Source organism: Heterocephalus glaber, unplaced genomic scaffold, assembly GCF_053883595.1.
Source record: "Heterocephalus glaber isolate CG9 unplaced genomic scaffold, H.glaber_assembly_v1.0 deba00000818, whole genome shotgun sequence".
Lineage (NCBI taxonomy): Eukaryota > Metazoa > Chordata > Mammalia > Rodentia > Bathyergidae > Heterocephalus > Heterocephalus glaber.
The window spans coordinates 5,183,504-5,204,903 of NW_028258164.1; the positions used below are offsets into that span (position 1 = coordinate 5,183,504).

At 38.2% G+C, this 21,400-nt stretch overlaps 1 protein-coding gene and 1 pseudogene across 11 annotated transcripts in view; both read left to right on the plus strand.

Moving 5' to 3' along the window:
- Filip1 (filamin A interacting protein 1) overlaps window positions 1–21,400 on the plus strand; it is a 357,204-nt gene that overhangs the window by 322,177 nt on the left and 13,627 nt on the right. For 9 of the 11 annotated variants that reach the window (XM_087207573.1, XM_087207569.1, XM_087207574.1 and 6 more), the window contains one exon: window positions 17,708–21,380. Coding sequence is in view for 1 of the 11 variants with exons in the window: in XM_087207574.1 (XP_087063700.1) it covers window positions 17,708–17,748 (41 nt within the window). In the remaining 10 variants the exon portion in view is untranslated. Of the gene's footprint in view, window positions 1–17,707; window positions 21,381–21,400 lie in introns of those variants that run through there. The other 2 variants (XR_015449837.1, XR_015449838.1) reach the window with 1 other exon arrangement.
- Window positions 1,991–17,699, plus strand: LOC110345629 (serine palmitoyltransferase 2 pseudogene; annotated as a pseudogene).

Consider the following 21,400-nt stretch of genomic DNA (forward strand, 5'->3'; position numbering starts at 1 on the left):
TTCTGTTGGCATTTCTGTTACAGTTGATGGGTGCAGCTGGGCTCTCTCTAGAGATTGTCTTGTATTCATCAAGGGTATTATGAGATCTCTAGGGGTTGCTAGACCTCTTACTACTTGAATGCCTTCAAGAAGGAAATGAAATAGCTTTGATTTACAGTGTGAGTGAAATAAAAACATTTCATTTCAGTAAAGTGAAAACATATCCAAGAAATTCAAAGGCCTGAATTTCACATTCCCTCATTGATGCAGAATACTGGAGAAAGAATGAGACTTTCCTGAGTAGGAAAGCCACAAGGTTATAGATCAGAAGAGCACATGAGTACTGGGTATGTAAGTCAGTGGTAGAATGCTCGAGCAGTGGAAGGCCATGAGTTCAGTTCCCAGTATCACAAAGGGGAGGGGGAGGAGGAGGAGGAGGAGCAGGAGCAAAAGAAGGAAAAGAAGGGCAGAACCATCATAATTGTGTCACAGGCAGGAAGGGAAAGAGAGAAGAAAAGAGAGAGTGGAAAGAGACAGAGAGAGAGAGAGAGAGAGAGAGAGAGAGAGAGAGAGAGAGAGGAGAGAATATTCTCCAGTGCATAGGAATGAATGATTCTAAAATTTCCCCAGTAAAGGCAGCTTTCTTTCTACTTCCTCCTCCAGGATTTCATTGCTTATCTCTTTGTTCTCTGCCGTTTCATCTGTTGTACCCACACAAGAAAGAAATATTGTCTAGTATCTTCCATTTTAGCAAATCTTTCCTTCCGCTCTTCAGTCCTATATAGTTACAGTGCTTTCTCCTTACATGCTCAGCTAAGCTGTCAACAGAACACATAGTAACATTTTCTGCCTGCATTTTTACACTTCCCATTTATTCTTTAATAACTTTTGTGTATGTGTGTGTGTGTGCGGGGGATTGAACTCGGGTCCTTTCACTTGCACAGAAGGAGGCAAAACCACTGAGCTAAATCCCCGGCCTATTCTTTAATAACTTTTACATTTTCTTAAGGATTTATACACATAATTAAAATATCAGCCAGTGGTAAAAGTCAATGAAAAGAGATGTTCCTTACTTCTTCCCCTGACTCTGTAAGTCCCCCCCAAAAAATATTTTTCAACTTTTAGCTGTTTTTTCTGGCATTTATCTCCATATTACTAAATAATGTACTTCTACTCGGTTATTGTTCAGATCTAAAATATACAAACTATGTGTCCAGAGGTGGGGCTTTGGAAGGTGATTAGATCATGGGAGTGCTATACTCACCAGAGGATTAATTCATTAATGAGTTCATAGCTGAATGCTATTAGGAGGTGAGGCCTAGTTGAAAGAGGCGGGTGACTGATGCTGTGTACCGGGGGGGTATGTTCTTCTCCCCAGCTACTTCCTCCACTCTCTCTGCTTCCTAGTTCCCATGGATTGAGCAGCTTTTCCCCACCACGCCTTTCCACCATGCCATTTCTGTCTTGGAGCCAGCTGACCATGGACTGAACCTTTTGAACCCATAAGTCAAAATAAACCTCTCCTCTGAGTTTTGGTTGTCTGTTTTTTTGTCCCAACAACAGGAAAGTGGTTGATACAGAAAACTGGTACTAGAGATCTAGGGTCATTGCTATGACTATACTTGACTGTGTGGTTCAGAAGCCTTTGGAACTGGCTTTCAAGGGATGTTTGGAAACATTGTGAACTAGAGAAGCCAGAGAATGCTGTAAGCAGAGTTCAGTGGATGATTCTGGGGGAAACTCAAAAGACCAGAATGGTGATAGGAATGCAGAGAGTAAAGGACAGGCTCAGGAGGTTTCAGATGGGAACAGTGACTCTATTGGCAATTGGACTAGAGGCCATTTGTGTTACATTCTGGAAAAGAGCTTGTCTGTATTTTGTCTGTCCTAAGACTTAATGTGAGGCCAAATTTAAAGGTGGCAATCTAATTGATCTGGGAGGAAATTTCAAGACAACCCAGCATTCAGGCTGTGGCATGAGTACTGCTAGCTGCTTTTAATCAGATCTACAATGAAAATTGAGCAGAAAGCAGAGGTGAAGTATTTGAAAGATTTTGCAGATTTTTTCAGAAAGGAAGTACATGTAATGAGAGTGTACTGTAAAGATTAGCACCATTGAAAAGAATCCAAGTACTTTGAATCAGGACAAGAAGAAAGATAGCTTGAGGACATCTCAAAAATTGTCCAGGCTCCACTCCATCACGGGCTCAAGGGTGTAAAAGGGTAAAATACTTTTCTTTGACAAGAGAGCCCTTGCGTCCTTCTCATTCAGAAACACATAAGCCTTGGTAACTGTTGCCCTGAGTTCATGAATCCAGGCACTCAGTGGCTGCAGCAGCTATAGGCCAATGGGGCCAGGCTACTGCTTAAGCAGTGGGGGATGCAAAATGCAAGAGTTTTGAGATCATGGAGGCTTCTACTCAGACTTCAACGGAAGGACTGGGAGTCTGCCCCTGAGAGGGTGATATGTGAAGCTGTGAAAGTGAAGTCAAAGGAACAGTGGAGACCCCAGGAAGTTGCAGATGCCAGGAACATGGAAAGTCTGATGAAGAAAGCCACAGGCAGCAAATGGAGCCAGCCCAAGAGAAAGGTTATGTGAGCAGTAACCAGCAAGGCCAGGGGGCAGGCCTGCCCAAGCCTTTTGGAACACATATCCTGCTTCCACATGCCTCAGATATTGGTCATGGAGTTTCAGGATTTAATGTTTTCTCAGATGAGTTTCAGTCTTGCTTTGGTCTGATTGCTTTCTAGTCCTCTATTCCTCTCTTTTGGAATGGAATGTTTACCATGTAGCATTGTAGTTGGAACTATTTAACTTTGCTTTTGATTTTTACAGGGGCTCACAGCTGAGAGTTTTTGAGTCTCAGAGGAGACTTTGGACTTGAAGTTTTGAGCAATGCTGGAATTATTAAGAATTTGATGACTCTTGGAGATGGACTAAATTCATTTTACATAATGAGATGAACATGAGCCTTTTGAGGGCAAGGAGCAGAATGCTACAGTTTAGATCTAAAACTTCCCCCAAAAGTCTCATGTTCAGAGGTGGGGCTCTGGGAAGGTGAGCAGATCATGTGGGCATCAATGGGTATTAATCCATTGATGAGTTCATAGCTGAACGTACTATACAGAGGTGGGATCTGGTTAAAAGAGAGCAGTCACTGAGAGCGTGACCTGGAAGGTTGTTGTTCCTGTCTCTGCCTCTTTCCTCTCTGTTTCCTTTCTACTATGGATTGAGCAGCATTCTTCTACCAGGCTCTTCCCCTATGCTATTTCTGCTTTGGAGCCAGTCAGCCATGCACTGAACTTTCTAAAACTGTGAGCCAGCACAAACCTTTCCACCTCAAGTTGTGGGGGTCAGGTAATTTGTCCCAGCAATGGGAAAGTGAGTGACTAATACATACTCTGACTTTTTATTTCTATATTTCAGGTATTTTGTCTTCCCATTGCTATTTTGATGCCTAAAGATTCAGCTCTCACTTGTTCCCTTTCTTCCTTCTTACTCATCTTCCAAACATGGTTACATCATAACTTTTTGGATACATCAGCAGCCAGTATTTATATGTTTATAGATTTATATGTGTACAATATAAACTTAAGTATTGTTCCTTGCTGAGCCAAGTAGTATACTATGAGCGAGCTCTCTTCCTACCACATTTCCCCCTTCAAAAGAATAATTGCTTTAATTTTTCATGTTTGGTTTTCTATGTATCTGTCTTCATTTTTTTCACATGCTCAACTAGATTGAATGAAAACTTATTGGTAATTTTTCCAAACACTTAAACACATTGGTTTCACATTTTCCCGTGGAAGCCTTCCTTGTGCAGCCCTCTGCTTCCCTGCTCTATCTGGACAGGTCATCCTCTAGGCCTACAACTTGTCCTTTTGCTTGGACTGAATCCTGTTTCCTTGATTGCTTATCTTCTACTTCTTTATGTACTTACCTATCTGTGATTTGAAGTGGACTTTCCAGTAGTTTCCATAGAAGCAAATCCTCTGGGACTTCCCTGAAGCAGGAACCCTGCATTCTGGGAATAGTCAGGTGGCTGAGATGAGACTCTCAAGGTGCCATATTTAAACCTCCACTCCCCTGCATTCGGTCTACACATCCATTCTCATGCTTAGGTTCAGAAATCCTTAGGCAGTTTTTCCATAAAATAAACCCCTAGTTTTTGGTGACAGTGAGGTTAAGCTGTACTCTTCTGTCTTCATGATCAAGACATCTAATCTCCTCTAGGGTTCCTCTTACCTTCTGGGTACGCTGCCTCAGTTTTCCTTGCTGGTTCCTCATTTTATGCATACAGGTTAAGAATTTATGTTCTCCACATCCCCATCAAAAGCTCTTTTGCTGTTCTTTATGCTTGCTCTGGTTATTTTATATACCGTGCACTAGTAGCTTCAATTAATACCTGTGTGCTGATGACTACCAAACCTCTGTCTCTACCTGTGTATCCAACTTGGTACTCTGTGTGTATTCGGTATGAAAAACCATTCTCAGCACTGCTCCACCCTTCCTGCAAGGCTTCTCTTTCTCTCCAGCTCGGCAGGGCTAACCTGACTCACCCGGTCACCTCAGCTAGAAACCCTCTATGTTCCTTCTTCCACCGCAGCCTCCAAGTAAGCTCAGCAATCCCTGCTTATGCTAACCCCCTAACTAGTCAGTAGCTGAACCCACTTCTTCATTTCTGTCATCATTGCCTAAAGTTCGGTTTTAATTGCTTTTCATTTGCATTACTCTAATACTCTCCGTACTGGTCCCACAATCTCCAGCCTCAAAACTCTTGGGTTTATTTTTCATTCCCTTCTCCAAAGTGCAAGTGGATCATATCCTTCCTCTAGTTTTCCCTTCTCATTACGTTCAGGATACAAGCCCACTTCCTGGCATGGTGCTTGAGGCTCCTGTGGCTGGACTTTTTAGCTCTTCATTCCATGGCACACCTTTCCCTTTCTGCCAGGCTTGTGGAATATCTCAGTTGTTCCCCCTCCCTACACTGTCCTTTCTTCTGCTTTTCTTTCTGGCAGTGGTGTCCTCCTATGTTTAAACTTTTTTACCAACACTGCCTCCTCTAAAAAGATAAATTGTTATCTCAGAATCTACCCAGGAGTTTCACGGTCTGTCTATTGCTGTGAAAAGCTTGGCACTGATGGTACAGGTGGCAGGAAATGGGGCAAATTGGTATTCTTAGTTCCTCCCTTTGTCCACAATGAAGTCAGAGGAAGAGTAGCAAGTTCTGAGTGACAACATGGGGGTGAAGAGATGGTGAGATTTGAGGAAATCCAGGTGCTAGCATTCTGTATTGTGGGAGTTTTTTGTTTCCTTGCAAAGGCATAATGGAGAATAATGGATTCAAAATAGCTAGGATCCTGGGTCAGGGAGTTCTTGCTTCTGAAACTATGACAGCTGTGTAGAACAAAGACAGCAACGTTTCCATGAAGAGTAAACATCCACATAGCACCCCTCACCACCTGTTAACTATACCCCCAGAGGAGTGCAAAGGTACTTCAGGAAAGAGAAAATCTCAGAGTTGATCATACTCTTCAGTTTCATGAAGGATCCTCCAAGGCAGGACAGAGAGGCTCATATTTTAAAAGGCCAAATGCCAACATCAATAACAGAATTTATATTTAGAGCAGATATTGTAGTGAACATCCAGAGCAGGTGGGTTGATAAACAATACTAGATCACTGAGAGGACTGTAAACCAGGGACTAGAATAATCTCTCTCCTGTCACCAAAAAGCCGTATAGCCTTTGGCAAATCATCTTGGCTTATGGTTTAGCATTTACTATAATCTTTTATGATTCTAGCATTCCTCCCTAGTCACCATATGCTATGCTTCTCTGTTGTTTGAAAGCAGTTTACAAGACCCTACTATAGCACTTTTCCCAATGATGAATTTTCCTAGTGAGCAGCTGCTTATATGGTAAAAGTACATGTACTCTCTAATTGTGCCAATATTATGTATACGTGAAGAACAGAATTGCAAAATGACAGAGCTCGATGAAGCTGAACCAGGCCTTAGAAATCAAGATGACAATTATCTCTATTACTGAAGAAGAAAAACAACAACAAAAAACCCTGCCCCCTGAATAAAAATTAAACAAAAAAAATCCTGAGGCTTAAAGATATCTGACCATCTTATTGATGAAGCCAGGGTCAAAAATTAGTTATAAATTTAAAGATGGATGTAAAACACTTAGCATCTGTGTCCAAAGAGTAGAACCCAATCATCCTTGGCTCAAATATTTTTATACCATTTAGTTTATGGTTGATGTTATGTAGGAGATAATCAGTTCACATTTGCCTGGAACTTGGAAATAGCATTGTATACTGGAGATTCCATTATCTTGCCTAAAAAAGAAGGTACTGGTCATAACTATAACTATCCGTAAGTCCTGCAATCTGGGGAGATAATGATGCTTTGGATGGATGATGGAGTGGGAAATGTTTTGAGAGGAAGCAAACAGACAATTTGGTGGCTTAGAAACCCCAAGAGAGTTTATATCATCTGGTTCCAAAGTTTTCCGGAACAAATGACAAAACTGATTATTGGAAGTATTTTTAATTAGCTGAGCTGAATCCAAAAGAAGGAATACAAATCCAAGTCAACAGAGGAAGTTTGTTGAACTTCCTATTTAAAACAGATGTTTTATTAGAACTCTGATTAATTTCTGAATGTGATAATAACAAGCCTGCATCCTGGAGCAGTTTATGAAAATGAGAAATTTACAGTAAGCACTATGGTGAAGATATTGCTTCTAAATGGCATATGGTATATGGAAGGTAGGCTATGTGTGCATGTGGATAAATTGTCCCAAGAGCAGCAAGTTCAATGCTGAGGTTTGGAAGAACAGCACATCCCTGAGCTGACCCAGTGTCTCCCAGGCAAAGCATTCAGAGCCGTGGGCCGAGGGAAGCAGGCTACACCCAGTCAACATCTAAGAGGAAATGTTTTCTGTTACTTGATGTGCAGTTTCCTGTGGATGAAGTAGCCACCCTCAGCTGATGCAGATAAGTTGAGCTTCTGCTATAAAAGTATTTTGTCTTTGGTGTGCGAGCTCAGAGCCTAATTATTAAAGTGATGTGGTCTAATTTACTGAGTAGACCTTTAAAATTCGATCTCAAGCATTCCCTTGCTGAGAGTTTGGCACAGTAACAACACATGCAGTGCTTGGGAGGGAAGTATTGACTTTCCAGGGAGTACATCTTTCCCACTCCATACCCAAAGAGCTCTCCTGGGAAGAAACAGAATTCCAGTTTGTTGTGTGGTTGCCCCACCCACTCAAGAGACATCCCCCAAGCTTCTCCTCAAATCCTGTCACATGTACACAGCTTTGGAACTCAAGTCTTCTGGCTGGCCAGCAGTTTGGGATACCACCCACAGGGGATGAGTAGTTAGTAAGGTCAGAAATCAAGTGCAATTAATAATCGAACATATGTTGAACTCCCTTTACATGGGATTTGTCTAAAAGAATGAGTTAATAAACTTCATTTCACAATAATGTCATAATCATGACTAATGTATTTAATGTGTTACCTGAAGTTTCTGAAGGAAAAAGGAGCAAGATAACACTTGGGAGAACCATATACAGTACAGGAAAATGTCTGTAAATCCATCTTGATAATTGTTAATGTCAAAAGCACATAAAAATTCAATGTCCCTCATACATATATTCTGACTAGGAGTTTGGGATTTTTTTGTTCTGATTTTTTAAAAGTAAATTATATTTTTAAAATGTGTATCTAAAGGCTCCAAATTTAAGTGTTTCTTTTAAGAGGTTGCTGATAAAGCTGGTAATTAAGTGGAATCTTTAGTCTCAATCTGCCTATTAAATGGCCTACAAATTACTAATGTCAGAAAAATGTATTTAGAAAAAGATGAAAGTCATTACCAGTAGAATTATACCTGATTGTACTGAGCTCATGTTGGAGGGCCAAAGGACTTGTACTTGATCTTGTTCTGGAAGCGAGATGAAGACAGAGTTGGAGAGGGAATAAAATTTGCTAAGTTTGTAACTTCAATAAAATGTACTAAATATACTTTTCTTATACTAAATTATAAAAAAAAGAGACTTGGAAATTCTGCTCTTCCTATCGTTTTACAGAACTATAATGATGTTAATCTCCAAAACATTTATTTATTTTATTTCTTGACAACTACGACTTCCATATATGTATCAGGGAGGTTTTTTGGGTTTTTTTGATACCAGGGATCGAACTTGGGTCCTTGCGCTTGTGAGGCAGGTGGCGGAACCACTGAGCTAAATCCCCGGCTATCAGAGTTTTTCTGTGTAATAAGTTACTTCAAAATGCAATGGTATAAAACATTTATTTCTCGCAATTTTGTGTATTAACTGAGTGATTCTTATCTGAGTAAGTTCACCTGAGCTTTGGGGAAAGCATAATAAGCAGCTATAGGGTTAACACATATGTTTTATAAGGTTCAATTTATAAAACTATCATAGCTTTTGTCTCTTTCTTCCTAGAAATATGTTTCCATGTATATAAAACAAGATAATTTGGGCTTAATTATATTCTTTTAAATAATGTTTACATACATAAATATTAAATACTGTATTTTATTATCAAAGTAGAATTTATACACAATAACCTATTATTGGGCATTATTAACTATTTCTGAGATATCTATTTCTATATCTCCGTATATATGGATTACTGGTTTGATAATTTAAATATTGAAATGTAATGGTGAAATAAACATTTTTTTCTTCTGTGTATGAGCCCTTTGCTATATGTATTTTCATCAAATATTGATGTTCAATAGTTGTTGTTATGGTGATTGCAAAATGCTGGGACTAAGAGAAGATGGCCCTAGGAATTAAGAAACTTGTGTGCTCAAGAAGAAAGAAGATATCATAAAAATACAAAATGTTAACCCTGCAGGGGACATTAGAAATGATTTCTAGTACCCTTATTTTGTCTAAAGGAAACAAATGCACAAACATTTTAAATTACATCTACAGTCAGGACAATTATGGATTGCACTCGTAATTTGTTTCCTGTGCTTTCAGGGAAGACACCTTAATTCTATTAAGGGAATTTGATAGGTGTTTTCATTTTGCATTTTGTGATATCTACTATAGAAAGTTTTAAAAAAATATCCAGTAGAAATAACATTTTGATCTTAGACTCTGATTTTTAACTATGTAATACTTGGTGCTTTTAATTTAATTTAATTTTTTTCTTTTGCCTGAAGATTTTGATATTTTTAAGCATTTAAAGAAGTTGAAGCTAGGATAACTTTTCACTGTAAAAAAAATGAGATAATTTTAAAGTTCCTACTATAGTGAAAATTGTATACGTATCTTAAAAGCTTTATAAAACTTTCATAGCCAAATATTCTCAAGAAAATAAGACATTTTGGGCTACCGCCGCCAGCCAGATCCATCATGTTACAGAAAATGGAGGACTTTATAAAAGGCCATTTATTGAAGCTTTTGAAGAAACACCCATGCTGGTTGCTGTGCTCACATAGGTGGGGTGTAGTGTCCTCACCCTCTTTGGATATCTTCAAGATTCCTTAAGGCACTGGAGAATTGAAAAATGTTACCATGCAGCACAAAGAGAGGAACAAAAGGACTTTGTGTCACTGTATCAGGATTTTGAAAACTTCTGTGCAAGGAACCTCTGCATGAGGATAAGAGACAAGTGGAATAGACCAATCTGTAGTGTGCCTGGAGCCAAAATGGACATCATAGAGAGAGTATCATTATTATAACTGGTCATTCAAGTATACAGGGAATATAATTAAAGGTGTCATAAACATGGGTTCCCACAACTATCTTGGATTTGCATGGAACACTGGCTCATGTCAAGAGGAAGCTGCCAAAGTCCTAGAGGAGTATGGAGCTGGAGTATGCAGCACTTGGCAAGAAATTGGAAACCTGGACAAGCATGAAGAACTAGAGAAGCTTGTAGCAAGGTTCTTGGGAGTAGAAGCTGCTATGGCAAATGGCATGGGATTTGCAACAAATTCAATGAACATTCCTGCTCTTATTGGCAAAGATTGCCTTATTCCAAGTGATGAGCTGCACCATGCATCACTGGTTCTAGGAGCCAGACTGTCAGGAGCAACTATTCGAATCTTCAAACACAATAATATGCAAAGTTTAGAGAAACTGTTGAAAGATGCCATTATCTGTGGTCAGCCTTGCACATGAAGGCCCTGGAAGAAAATTCTGATCCTTGTGGAAGGTATATATAGTATGGAGGGGTCTATTGTTCGTCTACCTGAAGTGATGGCCCTTAAGAAGAAATACCAGGCTTGCCTATATCTTGATGAGGCCCACAGCATCGGGGCCCTTGGCCCTACAGGTCGAGGTGTAGTGGAGTACTCCAGGCTGGATCCTGAGGATGTAGAAGTTATGATAGGAACGTTCACAAAGAGCTTCGGTGCTGCTGGAGGATACATTGGAGGCGAGAAGGAGCTGATAGACTATCTGAGCACACACTCCCATAGTGCAGTGTATGCCACGTCCCTGTTGCTGCCTGTAGTGGAGCAGATCATCACCTCTACGAAGCACATCATGGGGCAGGATGGCACCAGCCTGGGCAAAGAATGTGTGCAGCAGTTATATGAAAATACCAAGTATTTCAGGAGATGCCTGAAGGAGATGGGCTTCATTATTTATGGAAATGAAGATTCTCCAGTGGTGCCTTTGATGCTCTACATGCCAGCCAAAATTGGTACCTTTGGGCAGGAGGTGCTGAAGCAGAACATTGGTGTAGTTGTGGTCGGATTTCCTGCCACCCGAATTATTGAGTCTAGAGCCAGGTTTTGCTTGTCAGCAGCTCATACCAAAGAAATACTTGATATGGCTTTAAAGGAGATAGATGAAGTTGGGGACCTATTGCAGCTGAAAATTATCGTCATTGATTGGTGCCTCTACTGGACAGACTGTTCTATGAGACTACTTATGAAGAAATGGAAGACTGAGCCTTTCTGGTGCTCCTTTAGAGGAGCTCTCCCTCACCCAGGACAGTGTATGGCCTTTCTGAGCCAGGTCTAGGAACCACACTTCTGTGGCCACCTCACGTCAAAGGCATTTCCTCAACTACTGTAGGCGGCCACCTGTACTCTAAATGACATTTTGTAAATACTCAACCGCTTGACATCCTTCCTTCGCTAAATCTTACCCTTAAAAAAAGAAGTGACTTTCTTTGCCCATTAAAAAGCATTTTATTTTATAGCTATTCTACTTGTGAAGTCCCACTAACCCTATCTTATCTGGCTAACCACATAGGTATTTCCCTCTTCAGCCACCTCGAGGGCTTGGCCAAGCCCTCTCCAGCCTTGACTCACCAGCCCTCCTCCTCAGGGAGCAAGTGCCTTCCACTTACTTCCATCCAAGTGTCAGGTTGCCCATCTTGGAACCCTTATTCAACCAGTCATGTAATCAACTAAAGTATTCTTGCTTCAGTCTTCAGTTCAGCCTTTGAAGAAAAACAGTAAGCAGTAACAGTGCCAAGCAGGTCATGTGTAACTCCTCCTGGCCAGAGATCTCTCTGGTCACCAGATGATTTCTTCCTTCGCTATCAAATATGTCTTCTCACAGTCTGAGGGTATGCCCAAATTTTAGGTTCTTCCCAACCTGTAATCATAATACTTCCAACCTCCTACTTGAAATAGTCAACATTTTAGAAGTACCTACGTCCCATCAAGGTCAAACATCAGTGGTTAAAAACTCACTCTTACCATTTTGTGTATAAAGCTTCTCAATAAATGTTGGGCATTCCTCGTGAGGTAAGGGGCAGGGGCACTGTGGAAAGAATTGATTATTTGCAGAATGTCTGTGATCGTGTTTCGGTCTCTACTTTTCAAAAATTATGATAGCTTCTGGTGAGATTTGGGTCTAGATTAGGATTCAAACTGATAAGGGAAAATAATGGTCATTCTTCTGCTCAGAAATAATTTATTATGTTCCTATTTCAGGATTAGAGTTAACTTAGTCCTTTTAGAAGCTGTTGCACTGACCTCTTTCTGAATGGTAAATTCTTCTATTTCTGATGTCCTGACATGATCTTGACCTGGCTGGTGGGGCTAAAGGCTCCTTGTGCTTCCATTATGTGGTTTTTTCCCTGAGAAATTCCAATCACATTTCTCTTTCCTAAACTAGAATATCCTCTATTTGGATTCTATGTTCATACTATAACCAGGTAAAGGAGACTTTTTCAGAGAGCTTTATACTGCTTGACCAAAGAACATACTGAAAATCACCACTTTGAAGTTATTTCTTTCTTTTGACTAAAGTTTAAGTGAAGCAAACTTTTGGCTTTATTGTACCCAAGATCAGCTTGTCTTTTAGTGGCCATCAAGTATTATAGGGGAAGGATTGGGAACAGAGTGAAAAAGAGATGTATAAAAGTAGTTTTTCACATTTCTGTTTTTGGAATTGCACCTTTCATTGGTAAAAATTCCCAGTCCACATCCTCCTAGGCATCTTGTCATCAGCTGTGGAATGTTTGTGCAAATACATGTTGTGGAGGTTGAAAGCAATATTGTTTGTGAAATTTTGTTTCCATGTCCTGCATATAAAAGTTATCTTTGGTCACTCTCAGCATCTAAGAGCTTAAGTCCTTGAGATATTCCAAGGTTTTATATCACTTTTTTAAAAAACATAAAAGGGCGAGAAAAAGAACCAGGAAGAGATACAGGGATTATATTTAGCATGTACATGTTAAAGTTACTAGGCTGAGGTAACTAAGTAACTAGTCCTATAAAATAAAATAGATGGCTAACTTTCCCATGTGTCTAGCCCCCCACTGCAGAATCCTACTGGAATACCAGGTAGCTTTGGCACTGCAGTTACTATTTAATGGTGTAGATATAGGCTTATAAAAGTCAAAGATTTTAAGCAATAAACTTACCTGCTAGTCTTTTTAACTTGCATGAAGTCACTCCAAATTAAAACGTCAGGGTGGACATTTAAAATATATATATATATTTCATTGGTGCAAAATTATTTCAGGATCAATGCTAAGTTACAAGTTTATTTTGAAGGGACAAAAATCCTATGACCATCCAGGACCTCTGAACTCTCTAGAAGAGAAAATGTTATAAATAAATATGGCCAGTTTTCTTTTCTTGAAACTGTAATGTAAATCTGAGTCCAGTCATATTATAGGAATCATTAGCTAAGTTCTTAGGGAAATACAAGAATATATGAATAAGTCATGAGAATGAGTAGATACCTGAGGCATAAAAATACTGTTTAGTGCAGTTTATTTTTCAAAATAAAAATAGCATTATTCTTTTCATATAATAAAATGATACACATTATAAAATGTGTTTAGTACAGTTTAACATGGCCTGATTCAAGAATCTGGTGAGATTAAGACGTATATCAATCATTACTGCCAAATTTGATAATCTGAGTGAATCAATAGAAATGTGACTAATTCTCACCACGTTTTCTCACTCTTTTTATTTACCATTGCTTTTTTCCATTTCCAGTTTATGAGACCTCTTTCAGTAGATCACATCAATAAATGCATAGCTAGGAAACATCAAAATCCCATACAAAGAGTGGATCAACTGGTGTTTGTGTTTCTTCTCCAATCTTTATTTTAAAAGCTTTAACCTAGCAGTATGAGGATTTGGGGGCATCTTTTAAAACTTTTTTCTTTGCTTCAGATGTTTTTTAATCCCCTTCATAAGGAGATTTCAGTCTCTAGAACTCTGTGTGGTGCCAGTTTGAGGAGTCCTGCCATCTTAATCTTTTAGTTACTACCTTAAGTTCTCGTGAGAGGGTGCGGGTTCTAAATGGTCAGAACTGGTTTCTTCATCTGTAGTCACAGGTGAACAGGAGCACCCTGCATCCACGCTAAGGGCTCTGCTTTTGCCCCATGGCTCTTTCAGATGCTAAGGAACTTTTCCCAGTGAGCTATCTCTGTAATCCCTCCCTCCTTCGCTTTCCCTTTTTTCTTTATCTTCCAATTACTGATTTTTAGAATTTCAGCTCCAGAGAAAACTGATGTATGGTGACCCTGTCCTTCAAGGATCAGTAGTTCAGAGCCCTGGTTCTCTGTGCATTCAGCCTTACGTTTCAGGAGGAGATAGGGAGCACTATGTCCTCCCTCCTAATTAAAGGAGCCTGTATCTAAGTTTCTCATGACTGATACGATCTAGCTAGATTTTCTAGTGTGTAATACACGTTGCTTCCTACCTACTAGTAAAAACAAGGAGGAAGAATGGCTCACTTGGAAAGATTTCCTGACTTCTCAGGGAAGGGGGGAAAAATGATGTGATCTACCACTACCTCCCTGTTTTTCTCTTCCAAATCAGTGAAGATGTCTGGTCCCCAGTGATACTGAATTGGCATATTAGTGTAGAACTGCTGGTCACACCTAGGCAATGAAGAATGAGAATCTGGCTAATTCTTTTTTTGTTTGGATTTGTAACATTGTGGCAAAAGTACCTTGAAAAGACTAAATGCAATTGTTCTGTTGTATAAAGAATTACTGTGACCTAATTCCCAGGGTGCCTTTCCTCTCCTGGTGTTTTCTAGGTAAGCCACAAAGGGTTTAATCTGTATTTGCTTCCACTGCTGGTTAGAAAAAGAGGGAGAACTGAAGTTTTCCTTTTCTAACTACCTACACTTATGAAGATCAGAATTGTTGAGCATTTTACACAGGTAAAATCAGCCCAGAGGGGCTGGAGAAGTAGCAAAATCAAAGATTCGTTCTAGCTGCTTAGCCAAGAATCTATTAAAACTTTTTCAGACCTCAAAATCTATAGATGTATGGTTTTCTGCTTAACATGGAAGCCCAGTGCCTAGCAAGCATCTTAATCCATTAAGGCAGTTAGTTAAAACACCTTCCATGTGGAGAAAAGTGTGTCCCTTCCTCTTCTCTGCTTTATCCACATGAAATTCTCGCTCGAGCTCCAAGCCAGTTGCCTGTGTCCAGCCAGACAGCTGAAGTAGAGGGCTGGCGCCCTCCTTTATCACACAAAAGAAATGCTAGGACTATCCAGTGACCCCTTGGCTTTACTTGTGTACAAAATGCTATTGTTCCTTTTTTGATTTCCAGTGATTTGTTTTCCAAGAAACTGTTTGCTATAGATTTAGTCTTCTGGGAAAGAAACAAAAGGGACTGGCTTCAGCCCCTCATGGAAGTGATTAGTCTTTTGTCTTGCATCTGGAGATTGCACATCCATGGTCCACTTTTGCAAGGTGGCCTGGGGGGAGCCATGGACAAGGTTTGATTTACTATATAGTACACATGACAAATGGCCTTAAGCTGTTATTCTTTCTGGTATGATGAGTTGTAATAAACTGACCCTAAAGAACACAGTGGTTCTTACACTCCAGTCACTGTGTTCTTAATGAAGCAAAACCCAAAGCTCTGTTCTTCTAGTGCTGTTCTGGGAGGTTGAATGAAAGCTTGCTGTGCTTTATGTCTGTTTCATTGACATCTGTGTGAAGAAGTGAATCTTTCCATGCACAAGGAGACTTGAGCCAACTCTGAGTTTGCTTTTTCCAACACAGTTCCCAGGTTTCTGTGCAAAGCTTGGTTACTTGTCCTAGGCCAGGGATGGCAAACCTTTTAGAGCCTTCAGTGAGAGCAGCCAGTCTGCTGTGGCACATGTGGCATAGGTTTGTCACCACTGGTCAAGGCCTTCCAAGAAAGCAGAGGGGCATACCACTGACTGGGTGGAATGATAACTCATTTTCACCCTTAACGCTGTTTGTTACCTCAGGATTATTTACCCAGTAGCTGGAATTACAAAAAGCTTCCTTGCTGGGGCTTCACAGAACTGGAACTGGAACTGGTAATCACCCCGCCAATCCAGTCTGCATACCCAGTCTTGATGATCCCTCTCTGTAGAAAGGCAGCTAACAATAAGAGAAGGGGGAAAGAGATAGAAGAGAGCAATGCTTATGAGAGAGCTGAGGTCTTATTTTGTTGGTCTGTATTTTTCCACTGACCAAGTTAACCTGTCAATGACTTTGCAAGGTGTGCTGTGATGTTAACTCCTTCCATTGCTGTAATGTTAGTATAATCTGGGAAAGTGAGTGAAGGGGAAATGTAAATAAAAGTTTTTTAAATTTTGGTAATGTGTTAAAATGTCATTTTTTCTGCATTACCCTGCCTTCTTGACAGACGATGGTTTTTTATTTTTATTTTTTATTGGATGACTGTGAAGTGGATTGGGGATTGGTGTATCAGTTTTGAGAACACATGTTAAAGAACTAAAGAACTTCTTAAGATGATATAAGAATCATCTTGTGCAGGAATATTGATTTGTCCTAATAAAGCATTCACAAAGATAAAAAAAGAAAATATGACGTTTGGATATTTCACTTTGCTTTTTTATGTTTTTGCTCAAATTGAAGCCAAAGAGCTGAGGAAAAGAGTGGAAACATCGCTACCTAGTGGTCTTTGTGAGCTAAAACTAATGAAGCCAAATTGAGGAAACATTTTCTTTTTGTCAGATCATCCACTGTGCAGAATTAGCATGAACCTCTAGGTCCGTGTTGCTATGATTAAATTAATGTTTACTTAGACATTAATTACTGAAGTAAATATAAAATGTAAATAATCGCTTCTTGGCCTTTTGGCTAAGATCAAGTGCAAAATGTAAATAGATGATTGAAATTAAAGTGAAAATAACAGGTGGAACCTTCTGCATGCTATTGATAAACCTTGGTATAAATGTCTGCATTCACAACACTGCCATATGTTTACAGGGAGCTAATACAGTTTTCAGGTGGAAAAATCACCTGAGTCTTATTTTCTTTCCTCTGCTTTGTGTAATTCCAGTGTGGTAGAACTCAGTCTCGTTTTTCTCACTGATGTTCCATGTCTAGCACAGGGTACCATCCCACTGCCAGGTTTTCAAATGACTGAGTGAAAAACTAATGATGATACAGGTCCATGTAGGCATAAAAATTAATATAAAGCAAAAACAATCAAATAGACATTAAGTATCTATAATGTGGCAGCCTATCTGAATTATCTCAAACTGTTTCTTACTGGTAAGAACCAATTTAGATTTAAAAGCATATACTGTTAACCAAAAAGAAGGAGCCACAGGGAAAAGTGAGTCATCAGTGTCAACAGACTTCTTAGAAACAGAGAACGAGTATCTTCTTGTTAAAACTTCAATCCACATACATAAAAAAGTAATTAAAGTGGTGTGAATATTTTTCAGAACAGAAAGAGTTTGGTCAGGAAAATAACTGGTACATCGGTTCAGGAATTTGGTTCTTTCCAGTTTGCAAACTGAATTGGATGGGAATTGAATCAAATTCAATGGTTAGGTTCAATGTTGACCTTATGGGAAAATTTGATTTGGTTCTCATCCTGTTCAGTTTGCAACCAGAATCATGGAGAGAATTGAGTTTGTGAAATGAAGTTCCACTCTTAGTCTGTTTTTCCATTATGAGGATTATATATGGTAATTACTATCTTTATGTTCAGTTCTTCCTCTTTAGATAATATTTTCCTAATATTAGCAAAATAGCAGACATGGTTTCCAAAGGCCTTTAAGAATCTTAGAGTGAAAGTATATAAGCTGATATATAGAGAAGTTACCCCCAGATAGCAAAGTACTGCAAAGATAGTATTGGGCTCATATATTTGGTTTTGTTTGTTTTGTCATTTAACATTTGCAGTCTTTTGGCGAAGTGCTGTGGTGTAGATCCTTACATCAGCTACCGGTCGAGTTGCACATGAATTGAAAATGCTGTCTTTCCTCTCCTTCTAGAAAGCGTCATCATTCACCAGTTGCGGATGAACTCTAGATGAGCTGGTAAGCCCAGCACACACTGGACGTGTGGCTTCCTGTGAATCCCTGTTGAGTGGAAAGTATTTCTGCAGCCTCCATCATCATTAAGATCCTCCATTCTACTGATTACGACTGGAAATATTTCACTACTTCCGGTGATTTTTTTTTCAGGATATAATGTAAAAGCTGAAAATAGCCTTACTGATAACATGAAAATAGGTAGCAAGAGCAATTGAATCTTTGTGTCAAGAGAAATATCTCCTCCTTTTGCAAAGCTTTCAGGTCCATGGGCACATAATATGTAATTTATTTTTATAATACACTGTAATGTGATTTCTCTTTTTTCATAGTTTATGGCAAATGTATCAGTAGAATACACTGTCAGCTCTCCAAAGTATTGGTATTGTTGCACTCAAAATGATAACATAATTTTTTTTGTTAATTTGTTGTTTCTGATGAAAAGAAAGCACAACACTATTACTTCCCAGGGTAAATGAAAGAGGTAACATCTAGGCACTGGAGACGCTGGAAGAACTTTTATTATCACTTGTACAAGGCTATCATTCTGATCATGGTGCAGTACCAACAAATAATGCTCTGATTTGGGAGTTTAATTTTAAATATTTAAAACCAGTTTTTAAAGTTGCGTTTCTTGGTGTTCTGAGTCAAAATCCCTGGATAGACTGATTTTCATGCGTAACAAATTAATAAAAAGGAGATGTGCCAGTTTAACCAACAAGGGAAACAGGAACAACTTCAACTGACAATTTAATTCTATTTCTATTTTCATTATTTATGTATATGTACAAGATGTAATAACTGTGATGCCAAGATATTTCTCACATTCTGCTCCAATGAAACTTGCAAATAAAAGCCAACCTAGATAATGTTAGTGTCTTGTTAAAAAGTTAGAAAAATACAAAGATAGATAAATTCCCCCTACCCCACCCCGTTTTTGATAGGTTTTTGTAGCTACATGCAGGTAGAGAAATATATTCTTTAAAGATAAAAAGTACATTCATTAAAGATTTAAAAAGCACAACATCTATTATTCAAATCTCAGTGTCAGAGCTGCTGTTGAATTTAGGTTTATATGACAATAAAGTCTACTTGAAACTTTACTAATTCAGGTTTTAAAAACTGTACCTTAAAAAAGACTGTTAGTGTGGACATGTTTTCAATGAGGTTTTTAAAGATGACTTTAAAATATCACATGGTTTGTCTTACAAGAGAAACCCAAAATATAAATAAAGAGTAGAATAAAAAAGCTAGATAATAGGAAATAGGGAGAGAGAGCTTTCTCAAATGGGAAGGGGATCAAGAGAGGGAGAGGAGGGAAGAGGAGGGAGGGCCAGGCAAGGTAATGAAAAAGAATTAAGATGTGTTACATATGTGTGCCAGCTCCCTGCAGAGAATGTGAACATTATGTACTGCAAACATGTACTAATAAAAACCCACAAAAAACAAATTTAAAGATAAAGTAAGAGCTGAGACATCAATTTCTTAATGAAGAAAACATTTACAACATATCTTTAGTGAGATTAAAGAGAATGCTTCCGAGTGTTACAGATATCTGCCAGCCACACAGTTAAAACCACTGGGTCATCTCTCCAGTCCACATGCTGTACCCAGGCGCATAAGCCCACGGGGCCACCAAGTCTCTGCAGTAGAAAAATTCATGCTAAATTTCCTTCCTTATGTAACCTTGGAAGGTTTTAAAGTATACTTTGTGGAATTGTCAAATCATATTCAACATGTTATAAATTAAAGAACTATGTTTTGTTAAAATTATTTTTGCTTTTCACCTTAAATTTTTTTTTTTTTTTTTTTTGGTGCTGAGGACTGAACCCAGGGCCTCATGCTAGCTAGGCAAGTGCTCTACCACTGAGCTAAATCCCTTGCCCTTATTTTTGGTTTTTTAAAAAATAAAATAAAATAAATGCTATAGTAGGCTGCCCTACCTTGAATAATTGTGGAAGCATCATATAACCTCCTGTGGCTCTGATTACTGACTCAGAAAACTAGAGTATGTATGTGTGAAGATGTTTTTAATTGCTATTACTGGGTTTTGTTTTGTGAAAATGTTGAACTGTAACGACATTTTCAATTAGAAGACTTTTTTTGTATCATTATATTTTTTGACTCACAGTTAAGTTCCCTATTTCTCAATGTTTATAACTCTGATGGCAAAACATTTGGATATATCATAGAAAACATTGCCTTCACTTGCAATCCTGGCACTACTCTAGGACCATAACCACATAATGTATTCAACTTTGATTATAAATAAATCTCCAGTCATCAATATATTGAGAATCATTTTGAGTAGAATTACAAATGTTTCCTGAAATATAATAAAAGAATCTGTGTTTCCAAGTGAAGGAACAATAATTCCACTAAATCATTATTTTATGTTTCTCTTTTTGATAGGACTGTTATTTGAGAGTATCTTCTGCAGACTTTTTCCAAGTATTTCATAAAGCATTGAGGTTTGATGAAGGCATGGATAGAATAAAATACACCAGATGTCAGATGCCTAAAATGTTCACAGAATGTGAAGAACTTGTATATTACTATAAAAAAAATTCACAGTGTGGAATATCTAGTTCAAGAATTAACAGACACAAACACCACTGAAATAATTCATGCCTTCTCCAGATCAGTAGCAAAGCAAGAGTAAATGACATATCAGGAATGTAATGTTTTTGCCCTTTCTGTTAATGCTGTGGTTGAATTTTCCGGGAAATAAATAAAAAACATAAGTGGCAAAAGTAGAGTGTGTTCATACATTGTGTGGTCAACATTAAAAACAGCAAATGTGCAAAATAGAACTTTAAAAGAAACACACATTTGTCACCTGAGGCACATGTCCTCCTCTTCATGCCCAGTGCTATGCAGTTACTGAAAATACTAATTAGAAGGGAAAAAGGGAAAGGAATAAAAATTGCTGTAATAGGTTTATAAAGTTTTGGAAATTGGTCATTATAATTTGCAGCATTTATTCCATAGTTATTGAATAACAACTGTATTCATTCTCTATAGAAAATGTGATAGTCACAGATTTAAACAGAAATGTGTTTAGATTCCATGATGTAATCATTTATTTTCTGGGATTTTTTTTTGTTGTTTATGTTATTTGGGGAATTTTATCTTACCCTTCACAGATGTGTATTTTAATAGCGCAGATATGTATTTATTTAATCTAGATTTTGTTTTAAAAGTATCAGGTGTTAGCTTCTCCAATAAAGAGGCTTACAAAAGTAGTCAAGTATTTTTAGAATTATTATAGGTTTACTGGATTTTCAAAAGCAAAAGAGTACATTTAAGAAAAAATTTTGGAAATGCATTCTATTTTCACACCATTCTTAACTTTGTCTCCTTTAAGTTTTGTGAATTACATGAGAAGTTAATTATTTTTCACTGAAGCTAAGTGAATTTATGTACTTGTGATTTATATGAATGTAATATCCTGTTTTTAGCTCTTCACAGGTGACTGAAATTATTTAACCAACTCTGTGTTATTTTCAAAGTCAACTATGTTCACAGAAATCTCATCAGTGTGAAAAAAAACAATTAAAATATTAAAGCATTGTGCAATATTCTCTTTTGAATTGGAAAATAATATTAACAAAATTAAAATCACTTAAAATAAGTATGCAACATTCTTTTTAT